The sequence below is a fragment of the Ipomoea nil genome, unplaced genomic scaffold (assembly GCF_001879475.1).
Source record: "Ipomoea nil cultivar Tokyo-kokei standard unplaced genomic scaffold, Asagao_1.1 scaffold1971, whole genome shotgun sequence".
NCBI lineage: Eukaryota > Viridiplantae > Streptophyta > Magnoliopsida > Solanales > Convolvulaceae > Ipomoea > Ipomoea nil.
The window spans coordinates 863,472-883,778 of record NW_017618399.1 but is presented as its reverse complement, the minus strand read 5'-3'; the positions used below and the strand labels follow the sequence as shown (position 1 = coordinate 883,778).

Sequence of the window (20,307 nt, the reverse complement as noted above, 5' to 3'; positions counted from 1 at the left end):
GTAGCAACTTTGAAAAATATGATTAATTATTATATCTAAACAACTTGAAGAATGATCTAAATAGCTTGAAGAATGATGAATAATGTTATCTCCGATCTAACAAGGGTTTATATAGTATTAGCTAGTTATTATGTTTAACGATTTCAGTATGATTGGGAAACTCTAAGTTAATCTTAAACCAATTAGAATTTTAGTATTAAAAGAAAGCTGGCTCTAACCAATTACGCTATTACGGCTGATAACACATTAACACAAATATCTTTCGTATTTTGGTTTTCTCCAATATTTCATATGAAATAGATTATAATAATCCATGAAAAGTTAATTATTAAAAGTATATATTTTCTACCGTTATATTTGAGAGCATTTTTTAGAATGTTTCTACAAATTGTGAAGCAACTAACTAATGTTCAAAACACCAATGTATGATGAGGATGGAAGAACCAAACCACAAAAGGAATCATGCAGGAGAATGATAGATTTAGTGCAATATATAAAGTGCCAAATTAGTTTTTTTTGTTTAAAAAAAAAAAAAAAAAAAAAAAAAAGAAGTGTGACTTATCATATGGGTGTTGCTATTTGCACCACCCTTTGACCAAAAGTGGGTATAAAGTATCTTGAAATTGTAAAAAGGTATAAACTTTTAATAATTACATGGGGAATTCTATTTGCACCACTCTAATTGCTATATACACCACCTATTTAATAGGTGTGATAACTTTTAGGTGGTGTAAATAGAAAATTGTTATTTGCACCACCTTCATTAATTTTAGTCAAACATTATTTTTTAACAAATATTTATTATAAATGACACTTTTTCCCCTTAGTTATATGCTTTTAACATTTTTTCCCTCTTAGTTATTTATGTATCCACATTTGCCTCCTAGTTACATTAAAAGTGGCATGTTTTCTTCCTTTTATGTTTGATAGACATTTTTACCCTTAAAACTAAATATTTCATTTATTTTTTCTTCTCCAACAAATTATTGTTTATATGTACGGATGGTCACGGTTGAGTTCAAACAATTTTTTTTTTAATTTTATTGCCAGTACAAAATTTATTTATTTATTATAAATTTTATTTATTATTTTTTTTAAAAAAATAAATTTAATAATTATTTTATTGTATTTTATTTTTTCGGTTCTGAATCGTAAGCAAATCCAAAGGGAGTTTGTTTTAAGAGTAAATACCCAAAATGGTCCCTCGACTATAGCTAAATTTACAAATTGGTTATCGACTTTCAATTTCAACCAATTCAGTCCTTAACTTTGCAATTTTGACTCGATTTGGCCCTCCATCTATTTGACCGTTTGTTGACCGTGATCAAACAATCTCCAGAAGAACCTTCAGCTCTCGTCGGAGCATGTGGAGGCTTCCAGGATGACGTTGCACCGGTTCGGAAACACGTCGTCTTCTTCGCTCTGGTTTGAACTCAACTACATTGAATCCAAAGGGAGGATGAAGAAAGGCGACCGGATTTGGTAGATTGCTTTCGGCAGTGGATTCAAATGTAACAGTGCGGTCTGGAAATGCAACCGGAACCTTAAAAAACTGACGATGGACCATGAAATTACATATATATCATCAAAAATCACAGTCAACAAACGGTCAAATAGACAGAGGACCAAATTGTGTTAAAATTACAAAGTTAAGGACTTAATTGGTTGAAATTGAAAGTCGAGGACCAATTTGTGAATTTAGCTATAGTCGAGGGACCATTTTGGGTATTTACTCTTGTTTTAATTTGCAATCACACGTGTTATATATTACTCTTCCGAACTTCATTCCAGTTAAAAAGGGGGGAAAATATTGATTTCTTAGGCTTTCGCTGTCATATTGAAGTTGACAATCCATTACGTTCCAATGGCATTTTGGAGTGTGATTTTATATCTAAGATTATATTTGATTTCTCTCTTTTTGAGGAATGCACACCTTCTTTAGATGACATATATACTAGTAATCTACAACTACTTTGATTTAACAACAATTGGTTTTTATATAATTATTATATATAATATGATTGAGCCAACTATCTTGTAATATGATGTAATATGATGACATTTCAATTACCATTTCAAATAAATGATCATAGGTCCGAACCTTGGGAGTAGAGCTTAGATTCTTAGGGTTAAAAATGTTTAAGAAAATATAGGATAAATAAAACTAATTGTGAAACCACAACATAACTTTATTTTCTTATACTTACAATTCAGAACCGAAAAAATGAAATAAAATAAAATAAAATAATTATTAAATTTATATTATTTTAAAAATAAGAAATAGAATTTATAATAAATAAATAAATAAATAAATTTAGAATTGGCAATAAAATAAAAAATTGTTTGAAGCGAACCATAATCATCCGTACACATAAACAATAATTTGTTGGAGAAGAAAAGATAAATGAAATATTTAGTTTTAAGAGCAAAAATGTTCACCTAACATAAAATGGAAAAAACCTGCCACTTTTAATATAATTGATGGAGCAAATGTGGATAAACAAATAACTAAGAGGAAAAAAGTGTTATAATCATATAACTCAGAGGGAAAAAGTGTACAATTTTCCCTTAACCGGAAACTTTTAATTCGATTGCTATAGTGTCCGGTTTAGTTAGAACCAAACCGTGGTCATCTATACGTTTAGAGAAGAAAAATAAATAAAATGTTTACTTTAAGGGTAGAAATGTCAATTTAATACATGGGGGGTGGGGGTGGGGGGGGGGGGGATCGTCACTTTTAGAATAATTGAGGGAGCTAATATGCTAACATGAATAATTCAGGGGTAAAAAGTACTATAAGTATATAACTTAGGGGGAAAAAGTACAATTTTCTCTTAATTAAAGTTTGAATTAAAAAATTATTAATTACACTTCATAAATGAGGTTTGACCAAGGTGGTGCAAATAGCAAAATGAATCCCTATTTGACTATTTACACCACCTATGTAATTATTGAAAGTTTTCACCTTTTTACAATTCCAAGATACTTTATACCTACTTTTGACTAAAGGGTGGTGCAAATAGCAACACCCAATTACATAAGTGGTGTAAATAGTCAAATAAGAGTAAGGTGTTGCTATTTGCACCACCCTTTGACCAAAAGTGGGTATAAAGTATCTTAAAATTGTAAAAAGGTGTAAACTTTTAATAATTACATAAGTGGTGTAAATAGTCAAATAAGGGTTCATTTTGCTATTTGCACCACCTTGGTCAAACCTCATTTATGAGGTGTAATTAATAATAGGGTGTTGCTATTTGCACCACCCTTTGACCAAAAGTGGATATAAAATATCTTGAAATTGTAAAAAGGTGAAAACTTTTAATAATTGCATAGGTGGTGTAAATAGCTAAATAAGAATTTATTTTGCTATTTGCACCACCTTGACGAAACCTCATTTATGAGGTATAATTAATAATATTTTAATTCAAAACCTAATTAATTAAAACATTAATTTTTATTTTTATTTAAAAAAAAATGAACCCAGTCACTGTTTTGTTTTTGTTTTTTGTTTTTTTTTTGTTTTTTGTTTTTTGTTTTGTTTTTGTTTGTTTTAATGCCATTATTTATGCAATATTTTTTAAGTTTCAATAAATATTTTTTTTTAAGTTTTTATTTTCAATACATCTTTTTTTTTTGTTCAATATATATATTTTTTGTTCAATACATTTTTTTTTAAGTTACTAATTTTAATACATTTTTTTAAGTTTCTAATTTCAATACATGTTTTTAAGTTTATAATTTCAATACATATTTTTTAAAACAATTAGTCAATATTGATGTTTGTGAGATGAAATTACTGATAATTTGGATGGCAGAGAATACAAATTGGACTCATATGACTCTATATATATGTGGGGTGTGTGTTATGTATATGTATCACACAATCTATAAGTCATGGATGATTGGATAGAAGATTTTTTTAGATACAATAATCAGAATCAAAGCCAGTTACTTAGTTACAATGATCAAAATCAAAGTCAAGGACATTATGAGGTATTTTAAGTTGTTATTTGAATTTGAATTGTTATTTATTTCTATGGGTGTTGCTATTTGTATTTTAAGCCAGTTTGTTCTTGCTTGTTAGGTAATTAGGATTCATTTAAATTAGATATAATTTCTCAATTGACTAAATAACAATCTCTTTGTTCCATGTCAAGAGAGAAAATTATAGTATTAATCAATTTAGTGAATATAGTTGTAAATTAATTTAATTTGTTGTGAATATAGTTGTAAATTATGCAATTTATTGTATTTACAGTATAAAAAGATAGGTAGAATTGAATTGTTAATGAATTGTTATTTATTTCTATGGGTGTTGCTATTTGTATTTTAAGCCACTTTGTTCTTGCTTGCTAGGTAATTAGGACTCATTTAAATTAGATATGATTTCTCAATTGACTAAATAAAAATCTCTTTGTTCTATTTCAAGAGAGAAAATTATAGTATAAAGAGTACTGAATTTGGGATTTTATTTATTGGGTGACTGGTGAGTCTATCTATATATTGAATTAATTTAATTTGTTGTGAATATAGTTGTAAATTAATTAATTTATTGTATTTACAGTATAAAAAGATAGGTAAAAAATTTAATTTATTGAGTAATATTGAGTACATAGAGCAATATATACTACAAAGAATACACAATTGTAGGAAACTATTATACAGAGACTAAATGACAACCATAAATACAAAATTCAAAATAGAAAGAGTGTAGGAAGGCATGCAGTAGACTTATTTTATGATTAGAAGCCTTTGACCTCCACTTATTTTATGATTAGAATTTTAACTACATCAAAATTGTTAGAACTCTAACCCACATATCTTTATAAAATTGTTACAGTATTTACAGTATAAAAAGATAAGTAGAAAATCAATTTACATTTCAAAGTCTCAATAGAATTCTAACCCACATATCTTTATAGAATTTTAACTACATCAAAATTGTTAGAACTCTAACCCACATATATCTTTATAAAATTGTTACAGTATTTACAGTATAAAAAGATAGGTACAAAATCAATTTATATTTATTCATTTCAAATATCACTAGTAATCATTTTATATTTCAATGTATAGTTAAATCAATTTAATTAAAATAATGTATACAACAAATTTGAGTTATAAAAAAATATTAGAATAACAAAATTAATTATTATTTCTCTTTATTTAAAATTAAAATATAAACAAAAATAAGCATTGAAAATATAAACTTAAAAAAAATATCTATTGAACAAAAAAAGATGTATTGAAAATATAAACTTAAAAAAAATATGCATTGAAAATAAAAACTTAAAAGATATTGCACAAAATAATTAGGCATTAAATAATAATAATAATAATAATAATAATAATAATAATAATAATAATAATATTATTATTATTATTATTATTATTATTATTATTATTAATTATTATTATTATTATTATTATTATTATTAGTAAAAAGAGATTGATTATTAAATAAAAAAAATAAAGATTAATGTTTGACTACATTTAATGAGGTGGTGCAAATAACACTTTTTTATTTGCACCACCTATAAAGCTACTACACCTATTAAATAGGGGGTGTAAATAGCAAAATGAGTTGTGCAAATAGAATTTTCCTTTTATGAACTTTAAAAGTTTGGAGATATTCAATTCAAACTTTTAGAGATTCTTTAAAAGTCAGCTAGTATTCAATCAACATTTTTAAAGAGTCTTTAAAAGTCGTGCATGTGGTATTCAATTAAGACTTTTAAAGAGTCTTTAAAAGTCATGTGGTATTCAACAATTTATGAACTTTAGTAGACTTTTAATTTTAGGATTTTTGTAGACTTTTCCTTCTCAAATATAAATAGTTGAAATCCAATCATCAACCCCAAGATTTCAAAATTTTCTTTCTAACAACTTTGAATGTTTTCTCTCTCTATTTAAATTCTATTTTTTTCTCCATATTTAAACTTTATAAACCTATCTAAATTTAATAAAATTATTTTTTTCTTCATTATCCTATATTTTCCTCATATCTAAACTCTACCAATTTTTCTCTCTCCTAAACTTTGCAATCTTCCTCTAAAAATTCAAAATAATATTATTTTTACTTCATTATTGCTTGTTTATATTGATTTTTATTTTTTTTATGAATTTTTTATTCCTAATTTTCTCTAATTCTCCCTAAATACATGAACAAAGTAAAATTTTCATAGTCAAATTTTAGTATATGCTTCATAATATTCATATAAATACTTATATATTTTAATTTTTATTCTTTTTATGTTTATATTCGTAATATATATATATATATATATATATATATATATATATATATATATATTTTGACAACATGTTACTGTGACTAGCGAACTACTGTTCGCAACAACAATTTGGAGTTGCAAACAGTAGCACCTTGTTGTTGTTCGCAGTCTAAAATTGCTATTGCAAATAATAGTTCTTTGTGTGATGCCTAGCAATATATATATCAAGTATAATTTTTTATATATATTATTAATATTATATTTTTTAAAATTATTTTATGCAACTTATAATTATATTTTTAAATATTTTATTTGATCAATTCTCTTATTATAAATTTTATTATTCAATATTGTTATGAATTTCGAATGAAATAGTTTTTTTTTATTGATGTTTATTAATAATATATATATATATATATATATATATATATATATATATATATATATATATATATATATATATATATATATATATAAAAGTAATTATTAGCATATAAGTCTCAGCATACTATGGATAAAAATAATAATGTTGAGAATGTTGATGTGGGTGAAGTACTATATAGTAAGAAGAATTTTATGATATATTATAAATGTTCTATAAGAAAATTATAAATGATAAGAATCAAAATCATTGAAAGTTTGTAAAGATGTATCCAATTTAGAATTTCAATGACTTTTGTAATCTTTTTAAAATAAAAAAGTTGATAAAAGTCTATGAATGTTTTTCATATAGACATTTATAGAGTCTTATAAAGTTTTAAAAAGTTTTGAACGACTCTATGAAAGTCAATCAAAGTTTATTAAAATCTATCATTTTAAAAGTCTTTAAAACTCTACAAAAGTCATGATTGAATACACCTCGCTAAGTACTTTGTCTCTTAATTGGGTTGCATGGTGCGAATGTGGATTAGTCTGAGTCTGGTACAGACTTAAAGGTGTCAACTATAGTTAAGACACACCTTGAGTTGTTATATCATGGATCAGGGTCCACCTCGCAAGGTGGATCCTAGTCATAAATAATATATAAATTGTGTATTTTTTAATATTGGAATTGTGAACTTCTAGAATATATATAAATTGCGTTTCTTAGTCAAAACACATAATAGTTGTAGAAAGGAATTTCTGATGAATACAATACAGGGTCATCAAATCCTAATCTGTTAATATTGTGCGACTGTGATATTTGAAAAGGACTTGTTAATACAAAACAAGGTAATAAATTACATATATGTTAACATTGTGTGTTCGTAATATACAAATTGTGAATTTTTAAAAAGGTAAATTATGAACATTTAGTGTGTAAATTGTAAACATTTGGACCTGGATCCACCTTACAAGGTGGACCTGGGTCCACAGAATAATTTACGGGACACCTTGTGTTCTGAACTTCTGACAAGTTTTATCGCAAATTATATCGTGCACCGCGGTGCATGATCGATCATGCATCGCGCATCAAAACAACGTCGTTTTGTTTAATGAAAAGAAACAGAATCTTCGCAAAAAATAACTATGTTCTTCAGTTTCATTTTGTATACACTGCAGTTTCAGTTCAACACAACTACAGTTTCATTTCGTTATAACTACAGTTTCATTCAATATTTATACACTCAAATATGTGAAAATGTTATTTAATTTATTTTATATACACTATAGTTTCATTAAAACACAACTATATGATCATTTCAATATAATTACAGCTTCATTGTACAATATACACTCAAATATGTGAAATGTTATTCAGTTTCATTTTATATATACTGTAGTTTCATTTCACCGCAACTACAGTATCATTTTGATATAACTGCAGTTTCATTTGATAATATAAAAATAATACGTGAGACAGTGTCGATCAGTTTAGACACACTGTAGTGTCACTCTGTTATAACTGCAGAAATGACACCGTTTTAACAAGCGGTGCATAATCGATTATGCACCGCGGTGCACGATATAACGACTGCAAGTTTTATTCCCTCTACTATAACATTTGTTTATCAATGTTTATTTTATTTTATTTAAGAAATTAAACATGTAGAAACAAAACATTTTACTCTAACGCTTTTATTAATACTAGTATTTGTCCCGTGCGATGTACGGAAAATATGTTATAAAAATATACACTATATAAGGTTTATTCATATATAAAATTTTTGTTATTTAATAATTATTATTTGTGAATTCCTATGATAAAATTATGAACATAAATATATTTACAATGAAAATAATATTAAGGTGGGTGATTACTACAAATCTTAAACTATATTAAAAATTTAGTACATAGTATTTAATATTATAAATTTTTAAGAACTTAGTAAACTACAATAGTAATTGAATTACAATTTTAGAGTCACCACGGATCAAAATTTTTAGACCTTTGAGATTTCTAACTCTAGATGTAGCAACATACAATTGACCTTTAAAGACCAAAATCACAATCTTAGTTAGAACATTGATTTTTTTTTCTTCCAAATACTATCGAATTAAGTGTGTAATCAATAAAAGAGGAGAACTAATAATTCGAGAATATAATCTTAATGTTACTAAGCCTACTTCACGTCAATTAAGTTGGAGAGTGTTGTTGGATAGTATCCGATGAATCCACGAATAACGCATCTTTGTCTCCGTAGTCCTTAATATGCACATCAACAATCTTAAATATTAAGCCACATAGCTATGCTATATATTAATTTCAAACTTATGAACTTTGAGGGTTGCATGCATGCTTCTTCAAGCCATTTGGCTTTAAGATGTGAAAATTAAATGTAACATTTAATTTTCACATCTTAAAGTAATTTTCACATCTTAAAGCCCATTTAATTTTCACAAGACTTTCACATCTTAAAACCAAATGGTCTTGTGAAAATTAAATGCAACATTCAATTTTCACAAGACCATATAACTTTATTATATATAGGATAGGATGCTTCCTATTTTATTTAATTAAACACTTTGGGGCAACATTAAAGAAAACGAATTTTATTATAAGAACTTTACAATGTATTTTTATAAACTTTCAAACTAATTTTATTTTTTTAGACATTGTTTCCAAATATTTAAAGTTCCTAGCTACAATGTACTCCTCCTAAGTATTATTAATATGTATTTTTTTTATTTAAAATATGTATTATTAATATGTATTTTATTTTATTTAATTAAATGTTAGAAAATAATATTAAAAAATTAATTTTATTTACTGAAAGAGAATGAGTTGTCCAATAAGATATATAGACCAATAATAAGCTTAAACTTATAAAAGAAAGACTTTCAATATAGAAAGATCGAAGAGAAAGGTTTACTACTTGTCTTTGAACACGAATCTAAGACCAGTTATCTAGGAAGCCGTTTCTATGTCAGGTTGCGGAGGGTGGTTTGATGACCCTCTCCCTTATCTTGCTGATTGTATTCTTTCCGATTTAATGCATTAAGTTCTTATTTTTAAAATAATAATAATAATAATAATAATAAGTATAATTAAAATCTTACAATATTTTGATTTTCTCCAATATTTTAAGTGATAAAAGATTAACTATAAATCATAAAAAAAAAAAAAATTATAATACTATACATTTCTTCTAAAATTCCCACGTAACTCTAATTGGGCATGCATTTACTATTTGATTACAATCAAGTATATGAAATTACATCATTTTATTCATTTATAATCACTCAATGAATATAAGTTACACCCGAAATTCTTAAAAACCACAATTGATGTATTACAAAGCCGCATTTCTCTGCCCTTATATTAAGGAACATTTCTTTCTTAGCTTATATTTTAAATAAAGAGTTAATACCAGCCAAATATCTTGTGCTCAGATACCATTTTTGTGACTCTTTGAAGGTCACAGGATCAAACTCCGATGATGGGGTAGGGTATTAACTCTTTGTGCTACAATAGTTAGAGAAAATATAGAGAGAAAAAAAGTTAATAGTCAAGAGACGATTTTGAGTATTTACTCTTAAATAAATGTGTTTAAGAATTGTGAAGCATCTAATTAATGTTGAACACCAAAATATGATGAGTATGGAAGAAACAAACCACAAAACAAATGGATTTAGTGCAATATATAAAGTGTTGGAAAAATAGCATTAAAATGGCATTTTAAGTAGCTATTTTGTGGTACAATTATTAGTGGGGTACACTTTTGATTTGGGTCACTGATGAAGTAACACAAGCAGTAGCATGCATAGCAGCAACATCCTTCAGGAGCCTAAGTCCTTCTAAGGGCTTTTTTGTCCTTTCACATGTTTAGTTAGTTATAACCGTTTTTTGCTTCCTTAAGCTTCATATATAAGCTTGATGTGTATCACCCACATACTTACACTCTCTCATATTCATTCCTTCCATCAATCAATTCATGTTTTCCCTTTTCCTCTCCTGCATTGTGTGAATGTTCCAAGCTCATCCAACATGGTATCAGAGCAGCGCCGGAGCTATGCCGGAGCAGTGATAATGGGAGCAGATGGTGGCGGAAATGGATCAGAAAATGCAGGAGCCTCTTCGAATTCCACCAATCAAGCACAACGAAATGATGAGTTTGATAATCCTCTGTACTTACATATTACAGAGAATCCGAACTTGTGTCTAGTTTCACCCCCTTTGTCTGAGCTCAACTACTCCTCTTGGAGTAGATCAATGAGGATCGCACTGGAGGTCAAAAACAAATTCGGACTTGCAAGTGGTGTGATTCCGAGGCCAGCAGAGAATGATCCACAGTTCGCACCATGGGATAGATGCAATCGGATAGTTTGCTCATGGATTTTGAGGTCTGTGAATCCTAGCATTGCAGAAAGTGTAATGTACTTCGATAATGCTTCAGACATTTGGAGTGCACTGCAGAAGAGGTACTCTCTGTCAGATCCACATAAGATCTCTGAGATTCAGAACGAGATTTTTAAGAATACTCAAGGAAGCTTAACTGTGAATGAGTATTTCACCAAGAGCAATGCTCTTTGGCAGCAGATGAATGCCTTAAGACCTTTGCTTCTGTGCGAATGTGTTCCAAAATGTTCCTGCACATTGATGAGTAGGATGCGAAAACAAAGGGAAGAGGATCAGATAATCCGATTCCTAGAAGGTTTGAATGAGAAATATGATGCTATTAAGTCAGGAGTACTGGTCATGGATCCAATTCCAGAAATGGAAAAGGTCCTTAACATGACATTAAAAGTAGAAAGGAAGATCAAAGGAGCTGTTATGCAGAAGTCTAGTGATCTGATTCAGTCCAATGCAGTTCACAATGACCAGCTTCAAACTGGAGAAGAGCAGTCATTAATAGCAATGGCACCTTCCAACAGTAAAAAGAAGTTCACTAATGGAGGGAAAAATGTACCTAAGTGTACTTACTGTGGCATGCTAGGTCATACAGTTGAAAAATGCTACAAGAAACATGGATATCCTCCAGGTTGGGTTGCAGGGTACAAATCCAAGAATAAACAGCCTCAGGATGGACAACAGTCATCAAATGCTTCTATTAGCCAAATGAATGACATAGGCATATCTGCTGACCAATTTCAAAAGCTTCTTTCTCTTTTGCAGAACCAGAATAAGGGAGCTCAATCTTCCAGTAATGCAGCTGTAACAGTTACTGCTCCAGGAATCAAACCAACCTTCAGAGACTCCATTGGGACTCCAAATGAAGGTAGTTCTTCTCCCAAACATCATATTAATGTTGTTTTAAGCTCAGATGGTATTTGGATATTGGACTCAGGGGCTACAGACCATATCACCTGTTCTTTGGATTATTTTGATATATGCAGAAAGGTAGAAGGGATATCTGTTAAGTTGCCTAACAATGAGACTGTCAATGTTACTCACATTGGACAAATTAGGCTTAATGAAAACATTCTACTGAAAAATGTGTTATACATCCCATCTTTCACCTTCAATATTATCTCTGCCAGTAAGTTGACTAGGCAATCCAACTGTAAACTAGTCTTGGCATCTGATTCTTGTGCTGTTCAGGGTCAGCTTGGGATAATGGATGGTTTTGCTAGTCAAAGACATGGATTGTACTTAGTCAATGATCCCCCTACTAAGAAGAAGGTTCAGTCCATTGATAAAACTGTTGGAAATTCTGGTGTTTTTCATTGTAATACCTTGTCAGTAGAGATGTGGCATAACAGGTTAGGGCATTACCCTATTAATAAAATTCCCACCTTGAATGGAATAAAACATACTCTTGGTCAGAAATGTGTTGATTTTGTTTGTGATGTCTGTCATTTTGCCAAACATAAGAGGTCATCTTTTCCACTTAGCACTTCTAGAGCTGAGCACTGTTTTGATTTGATTCACATGGATGTCTGGGGTCCTTTTGCTGTGGCTTCCCTTAAAGGCGAACACTATTTCTTGACAATTGTGGATGACCATAGCAGGTTTACTTGGTTACACATGATGACAAGTAAATCAGAAGTCAAAACTGTTTTCCAACATTTCTATAGTTATGTGCAAACTCAATTTTCTGCTAAGATCAAGGTGGTTAGGACTGACAATGACACAGAATTTTTTATGAATTCTTTCTTCAATGAAAAATGGATAGTTCATCAGAGATCTTGTGCATATACCCCTCAGCAAAATGGGGTAGTGGAAAGGAAACACCAACACATATTGAATGTTGCTAGGTCCCTGAGATTCCAATCTGGTTTACCTATTCAGTTTTGGGGGCATTGTGTGTTACATGCCTCATATCTCATTAACAGGTTGCCTACTGATGTTGTTAATGGGGAGACTCCATTTCAAGCCTTAACTGGGAAGGATGTGGATTTTGAGCAGCTTAGAACTTTTGGATGCTTGTGTTTTGGTGCCACTACTCCACAAGGCAGAAACAAGTTGCAAGCTAGAGCAAGAAAGTGCATTTTTTTTAGGATATCCAGCCAATGTGAAAGGGTATATCCTATATGATGTAGATGACAAAACTACTTTTGTTTCAAGGGATGTTAGATTCTATGAACTAATCTTCCCTTTTAAGTGTCAAAGCTCAACAGATACTTCTAAGCCTACTGCAGAAGATAGTTCTGGTCCTTCACTGCCTGTGATTCCTATCACATTAAGAGAAGAGATAACTTCTTTGGAATCTTACCATAACAGAAATCCTGAGTGCAGTGATGCCATGGCCACTGAAGAGCTTGATCAGGCAATTGCCAACAATGATGATATAGTGCCTATCTCTCATGAAACTAATGGTCATGAAACCAATGGTTATACTGATGATTCAGTCAGTGATAATATTTCTGTTCATATTCAAGATGATGAAGCTACTATTCAGTCACATGGCCACACACCACCTAGGAGGTCAACAAGGCAGAAGGCCATTCCTCCTAGGCTACATGACTACTACTGTCATTTTATGGAAGGTAGTCAGACAGAAAAAGGAACATCCCCCCACCCCATTCAACCTATTTAAATACGCAAATTCAACCTTCAATTATCTATGCATGAACAATTTCAATATAATCTTGCCTTAATATACTTTAAAGTACTTATTTAAAAAAAAGCATTGGGCATTATCCCAATCGCGCAATGCGCGTAAAAAACTAGTTATTTCATATACACTATAGTTTTATTTCAATGCAAGTACAATTTCATTTCGATATAACTACAGTTTCATTCGACATTATACACTCAAATATATAAAACTGTTATTCAGTTTCAAGTTTCATTTTATATACACTATAGTTTCATTACAACACAACTATAGTATCATTTCGATATATGTTGAGATCAGAAACGTTAGATAAAAAAATCTAGAATAAATATGCAAACAAAAAAAGGACATAAGATTTAGAATAATTTCACTTTTGGTCCCACGACTTTTGAGTTCTTATCACTTTTGGTGCACAACTTTAAATTTTTTCACTTTTGGTGCCTAATTTTGTTATTTTTATCAGTTTTGGTCCTTCCAGCCAAATTGATGGTAAAATATTTCCGGATTTTATATTTTAGGGACAAAATCGTCATCCAATTTAAAGATCTTCAATATTTAAACAAAAGAAAAATCATATTAAAAGGAAAAAAAGAGTTTGCCAATGGTTGAAACTATAAATCCCATAGATCTGTCTGGTTTCTGCCCGTCTTCCCCATTATTCTCATCGATCAAACACCTATAGATATGATTTTAAGTGATTTTGTTTAGATATTGAAGATGCTTCCTTAGGATGACAATTTTACCCCTAAAAATATAAAATCCAACAACATTTCGCTGTCAATTTGGCCGAAAGGACCAAAACTGATAAAAATAACAAAGTTAGGCACCAAAATTAAAAAATTTTAAAGTTGTGCACCAAAAGTGATAGAATATCAAAAGTCGTGGGACTAAAAGTGAAATTAATTCTAAGATTTAAATGGTTTAGTAGTGTGTCTATATTTGTGGAGCAAAGGTGTTTTTAAAAATTAATTATGATGATGATACATTCAAGTTATATGCATCATATTTATATAAAAAATTAATTATGTGTTCGTGTTTCTTAAAAGTGCCTGATGTTGCAAATATTTTCTAACAAAATCTGATTTCTACGAGACAAGCTCCGACTCCCACGCTTGTTTCGATTATCCTTATTCCAAAAGGATGAACCCACACCTCGGTCCGACAAAGCATTTGGGAGAATGTAAATCATGGTGAGCATGAACTATAGAGGCTAGACCAGTGCTCACTGCGCACAAGAAGTCCCCTCACTTTGAGAGGTTGCTCCCACACTGCCGCTAGTGAGATTCGATCCCTGATTATTATTTCAAAATTTCACCTCTATAATCAGTTAAGCTACTCATGCGGCTTGTTTCGATTATCCTAGGTTGTCGTATCGTGACTTGAGACCAAATTCGTCAATGGCTGCCGGGATTGTCTCCCTCCTTATGCGCCCAGCTTTCCCGACGAATCTTCGCAGTGTACGCGCAACAAGTTGCATTTGGGCACCGCCGCTTCAATGGCGGCGGTACATACAAAGCCACTGCTTTTGTGGAGATTAAGGAGTCAGAACTGCACTCAACGCTAGACTACCAAGCACCCAACGCTAGACTACCAACGGGCGTGCGGGCTAATTTTGATGATGATGATGGAGTAGTCTGATCTTATACTTTGGTAATGATGACGAGGATGATGAGGATGAAGAGGACGACGAGGAGCCACCAAGGGGTTTGAATTTGGAAGAGATTAAAAGCAAGAAAGGTTCAAGAGTGATGGAGAGGAGGAAAAGGGGTTTGAATTTGGAAGAGATTAAAAACAAGAAAGGTTCAAGAGTGATGGAGAGGAGGAATGTTCGATTTGTTTGGAAGAGTTCTCAGTGGGAGTTAATATTACGCTATTGCCATGTTCTCACACTTTTCACCATAATTGCATTGCTTCATGGCTCCAGAAACAGAGAAGCTGCCCGTTTTGCCGATTGACATCACGCAATAATGCTCATCACCATCTTTAAAAGTGTTAGCTAGTAATGAAATCATTTGATAGATAGATGTATCTTTTTTGAGTCATGACTTGTTACTATTTCTTTTTCTGTGAATCAATTTTTATGCTTGCTAATCACAGGCTATAATGCAGAAAAAGTCAAGGGACAACTCAAAATTTTGAAATATATCAACTGATTGAATCTGGAACTCACTCTTGTACTGCCATCTCTTTCTGAGATAACAGTGTAAGTTCCTCAGTATAGTTTGCAATACCTTAGTTTAGCTTTTATTCTGGTTACCACCAGTTACTCAAATCATGGAAATCAATGTATTCTTATTTTTGCTACCCACTGTAATGTTGTTGCTATATTTTAATTTGCGTGCTTCCTTATAAAAATTTCATTGATAGGATGACACCTATTCTTAGTTTTGCTAGCCACTGTAATGCTACACTATATTGCTATGACACCTATTCTTAGAAGTATACAGAGCAGAGGTAAATACATATTCTTTTTGCTAAATATGGTTTTACAAGTGTTTTCATATCATCATTTCAATACACAATTCAATGTGGTTTGGTTTTGTGCAACAGTGGTTTAATGATGTTTTCTCAACTTAAATATTTGACATGTGAGGATGTTCTAAAGCAACTATCAAAAAAATATGGGTGCAAAGTAAGTCCATTGCCTGTAGCTTATACTTTTAAAGGTTGTTATTGTAAATCTCATTTCTTATCTATATGCAAATGTGCACTGTTTACTTGTTTGTAATGCAAATGTGCCTCTGGCTACACAATCTCTGCAAATGTTTTTAAGCTTCTTTCAACATAGGTGACTATGTAACTATGGTGGGAAGAGTTGCAATTCGTGATGATGTATGCATTGCCTCAAAGGTAGTTACTTAAATTATTATTATTTTCATTCAATAATTACTATCTGTGGTTGAATAAATATTCATATGCATTTCCATTTTCTTGAATGGTTTATTTTCAAACTTTTTATCACCATGCTTTGCAATTTATAAATGCACTCTTATTCCGTTTATCCATACATGATAGATAACCAACATAATTATTGAATTGGGCTACAGGTCAGGCTAGCAGCTAATAGTTGTGTCACCAAGCATATAAATGAGCCATGGGATTATGGCGGCTTCCCTGCTGTAAGGAATCTTATGTTTATGTTTCTCACAATTGAAGCATGTGCTTATATGCTTAGATTTGAACTCATGACCTTTGGTCTGGCTCTGATACCAAATTGAAGCATATGCTCCATCTCAACCAAAAGCTTAAGCTAATAGTTAGATTGCACATTAATGGTTATATGCTCACACTCACTGTTATTTGATACTTATATGTGTTGATTGATTAATTAAGTAATGTTGATAAAATTTGGCGTAGTGTGCAATATAGTATGTTTTAAGTGTTGAGAAAGTTTGGACATTGGAGTAAAGTGTTGATAGAATTAAAGATTGATAGTGTTGATGAGTTGATTATATTGGTTGGATTGTACAGGAAAAAAAGAATTACAATTTCAATATCTTGAGACCAGGTTAGCTGCAGTTCAATGTATCAATTGTAGTTCATAAATTCTATATTTGCCATTGCCCAACATTTTTCTATCCACAGATTTTAAAACCTTATGATTGTGCTTAAACATGTTTCTCCAGAAGAAGCTGAAATTATTGAAGAGGTCAAATCTTTATTAGGAGAAAATGATGGCAATGAATCAAATTTTATTGCTCCCTTTCCATTGCTCACTAAGAATGCAGTAGAGTCCTTGAGATATAGAGCTTAGGTAATAATATATATCTGTTGTATGAAACTGTTTCATAAAGCTTTTTGAATGATATTAATCAGAAAATGCTCTTTTGACAATATAATATAATATTTGTGCTCTGCTTGATAATTCTACCTTTTTTTTTTTTTTTTTTTTTTTTTTTTTCTGATATTGACTTTCAATTTTTGGCAGAAAAAGATGGAGGCAGAATTTTTCTCATTGTATGGAAAAGGAAAGATGTGATCCAGATGAACAAACCCTTGAGGTAGTTCTAAATGTATACTGCTTTGCAGGTCTAGTTGATGAAAGCGAAGAGCAATTTCAAGAAATAAAATCTGTAGGCAGTCTATGCAAGAAGTGAAAGGTTAGATTTTTATAGCTTATTTCCTTTGTTATGTGCTAATGTGTGATTCTAAGGTTTAGAGCTATCATTAGCTTGGAGCATGGCACAACTAGGATGGATTGCAGGTCCATTGTCCACGCTGTGTTTTGCTTCTGTAACGCTTATTTCTGCATTTCTTCTCTGCAACTGCCACAAATCCACTGACCCAGAGTGCACCATCCGCCATGGCTCTTACCTTGATGCAGTTCGGTCAATTTTAGGTGAGCAATATAATGAGCTTGATGAAAGTATGAAACTTTAGGCCTTTGGCAGTTCTTTCTGGTACTATTGCTTCTCCAAAACTTTTCGGGATCAGGATAAACACTAATTTATCCTTATGTTTTACAAGTGAATGCGCAACTTTAGACAAGCTTAAACGTATAAGATCAAGTTGTTTCACTTGTAAAACATAAGTATCTACTTTGAATCCTAAATTTTGCTATCTGAGAAAAACATAAGTATCTAGTTTGAAGCCTAAGTTCAAGCTTATTACTTTTATCAAGTCTGAACAATCCCAAGCCATTCTCCGAAAATGTTTTCTTACAAAATGTAAGAGCCCTCAAACTTGTTGGTAGAGTGTATTGCATATGCAGTGTAACAGAACTTAAACCATTATGACTTAACGTGCTTTATTCTATATGATCATGAAAGAAAAACGCTTGGTTTTGTGGCATCATTGTTCAAATTAACTTCATCAAGGTTGCAATTGTGTATACAATCACCACTGCTAGTAGTATCGGGTATGCCAAAAGTTATATGCTGTTCCTTTACAATAATTTGCAGCTACTGGATGCTGAATTTTTAGGACGTGCGAATTGCTTTTCCATGTAATCTCATTCATCTAGCAACAAGTTTAGCATTCAAAACAATCGGCTGCTAGTCCTAGCTAGATAAAGCCATACTTTGTGCTTTTGAAATGATGGCTTCGTTTTCTTAGTACGTTTTGGATAATTTTAGTGATATATTCCTCTTTTTAGTGCAGAGCAATTCTCAAGTCTAACTGCTATCACTATGAAGGGCATGCTGCTGCTTGTAGCTATTCAACTACAATACATATGGTTATATTTGTAGCGGTTCAAGTTCTAGTGTCTCAGGTTCGTGATTTTCAGAACACAAAGTGGCTCTCCGTAGTTGCAGCAATCGTGTCTTTCACATATTCATTCATTGGAGCAGGACTAGGCTTAGCGAAAGTAATTGGTAGGTTATCCATGTCCAAACAATCATTCATTACCTAACCATCTTCATTTTGAAATTTACAATAATTTCCTTGCCAGATTTTAAAATTGATGGGCGTTCCATGCACTTAAACTTACACGTTGGGCGAATTTTAATTTTCAGAGAATGGAGAAATAAAGGGTAGCATTACTGGATTGCCTTCTGACAATGCGGTTGAGAAAGTATGGTCAGTTGCGTAAGCGCTTGGAGACATTGGCCCTGTTTGGTAAAATGGTCGTTAGCTGTTAGCTGTTAGCTGTTAGCTGATTGTGTTAATTAGAGGGTATAAATAGTTGATAACATTAGCTAATTGTAGAAAAGTGTTTGGTAAATTAGCTGATAGTTGTTTGGTATAATTTCTTTTTTCAAAAAGCTAATTGAAAAAGTTGCTTGGAGTAGCTTTTTGAATTTTAGCCTTTTAGAGTTGCAAAAAGCTAATTAACCAAATATTTATATTGATATTTTAACTAAATCAAACAATTAATAGTTGTCAAATAGGCTAAAATTGGCCTATAGGCCAATTTTTTACCAAACTGGGCCAATTGCCTTTGCTTTCCCATTCTCTCTTGTTTTCTTAAACATACAGGTGCACCAATTTTGCTATCATGGAGAATTGAACATTTTCTCTTGAACAAGAATAACCGATAGTGAAATGTTTAATTAATTATATGATTGAAAAAACATCGAATATGTGAAGGATACATTGAAGGAAACTCCTCCAGAAAAGGTGACCATGAAAAAAGCGTCAACAATAGCAGTTTGCTTTACAACTCTCTTCTACCTATGTTGTGGCGGGTTTGGTTGTATATTGTAGAACTTTGTAGTGAAGTGTATGTATATATTGAACTGAATAAATGATAAGCTGTACAGAGAAGCCTATATATACATAGTCTAACAGAAGATTGGCCACTCATTTGAAATTCAAATGGGTAGCTGAGAGCAACCCTGTAACAAACTTCTAACACTCCCCCTCAAGTTGGAGCATAGATATCAAATATGCCCAACTTTTACATATATATAACACCCGACTCTTACAAAGCCCTTTCGTGAATGTATCAGCCAGCTTATTAGTTTCTGCTCCACTTTCTCCCGTATAAAATGGTATTCAGCTTCAATATGCTTCGTCCGCTCGTGAAAAAACCGGATTACTCGCGATGTGTATGGCAGCACAATTATCACACCACAAATCTATTGGTAACTTCACTTCAACACCCACTTCTTTTAGAATGTTATGCACCCAGACGATTTCACTTGCCACATGAGCCATAGCCCTATATTCCGACTCTGCACTTGAGCGCGATACCACATTCTGCTTCTTAC

The 20,307-nt window shown here is 31.2% G+C and overlaps 1 protein-coding gene across 1 annotated transcript; it reads left to right on the top strand.

Annotated features, from left to right (window-relative positions):
- Positions 1–17,833: 17,833 nt before the first annotated feature.
- On the top strand, positions 17,834–19,221 carry LOC109147036 (probable amino acid permease 7). Its single transcript, XM_019294675.1, has 4 exons — positions 17,834–18,020; positions 18,422–18,512; positions 18,755–18,969; positions 19,111–19,221. The coding sequence occupies exons 1-4, from the start codon at positions 17,834–17,836 to the stop codon at positions 19,185–19,187; spliced, it is 570 nt and encodes a 189-aa protein (XP_019150220.1). The 3' UTR covers positions 19,188–19,221.
- Positions 19,222–20,307: the final 1,086 nt, after the last annotated feature.

Bases quoted from the DNA above. Each gene is read 5' to 3' on its own strand.
- LOC109147036 (XM_019294675.1), top strand. From the start codon at position 17,834: ATGGCACAACTAGGATGGATTGCAGGTCCATTGTCCACGCTGTGTTTT. The intron at 18,021-18,421 runs GTATGAAACTTT...TATGATCATGAA, and splicing joins ATATAATGAGCTTGATGAAA to AGAAAAACGCTTGGTTTTGT. The intron at 18,970-19,110 runs GTAGGTTATCCA...TTTAATTTTCAG, and splicing joins AGGCTTAGCGAAAGTAATTG to AGAATGGAGAAATAAAGGGT.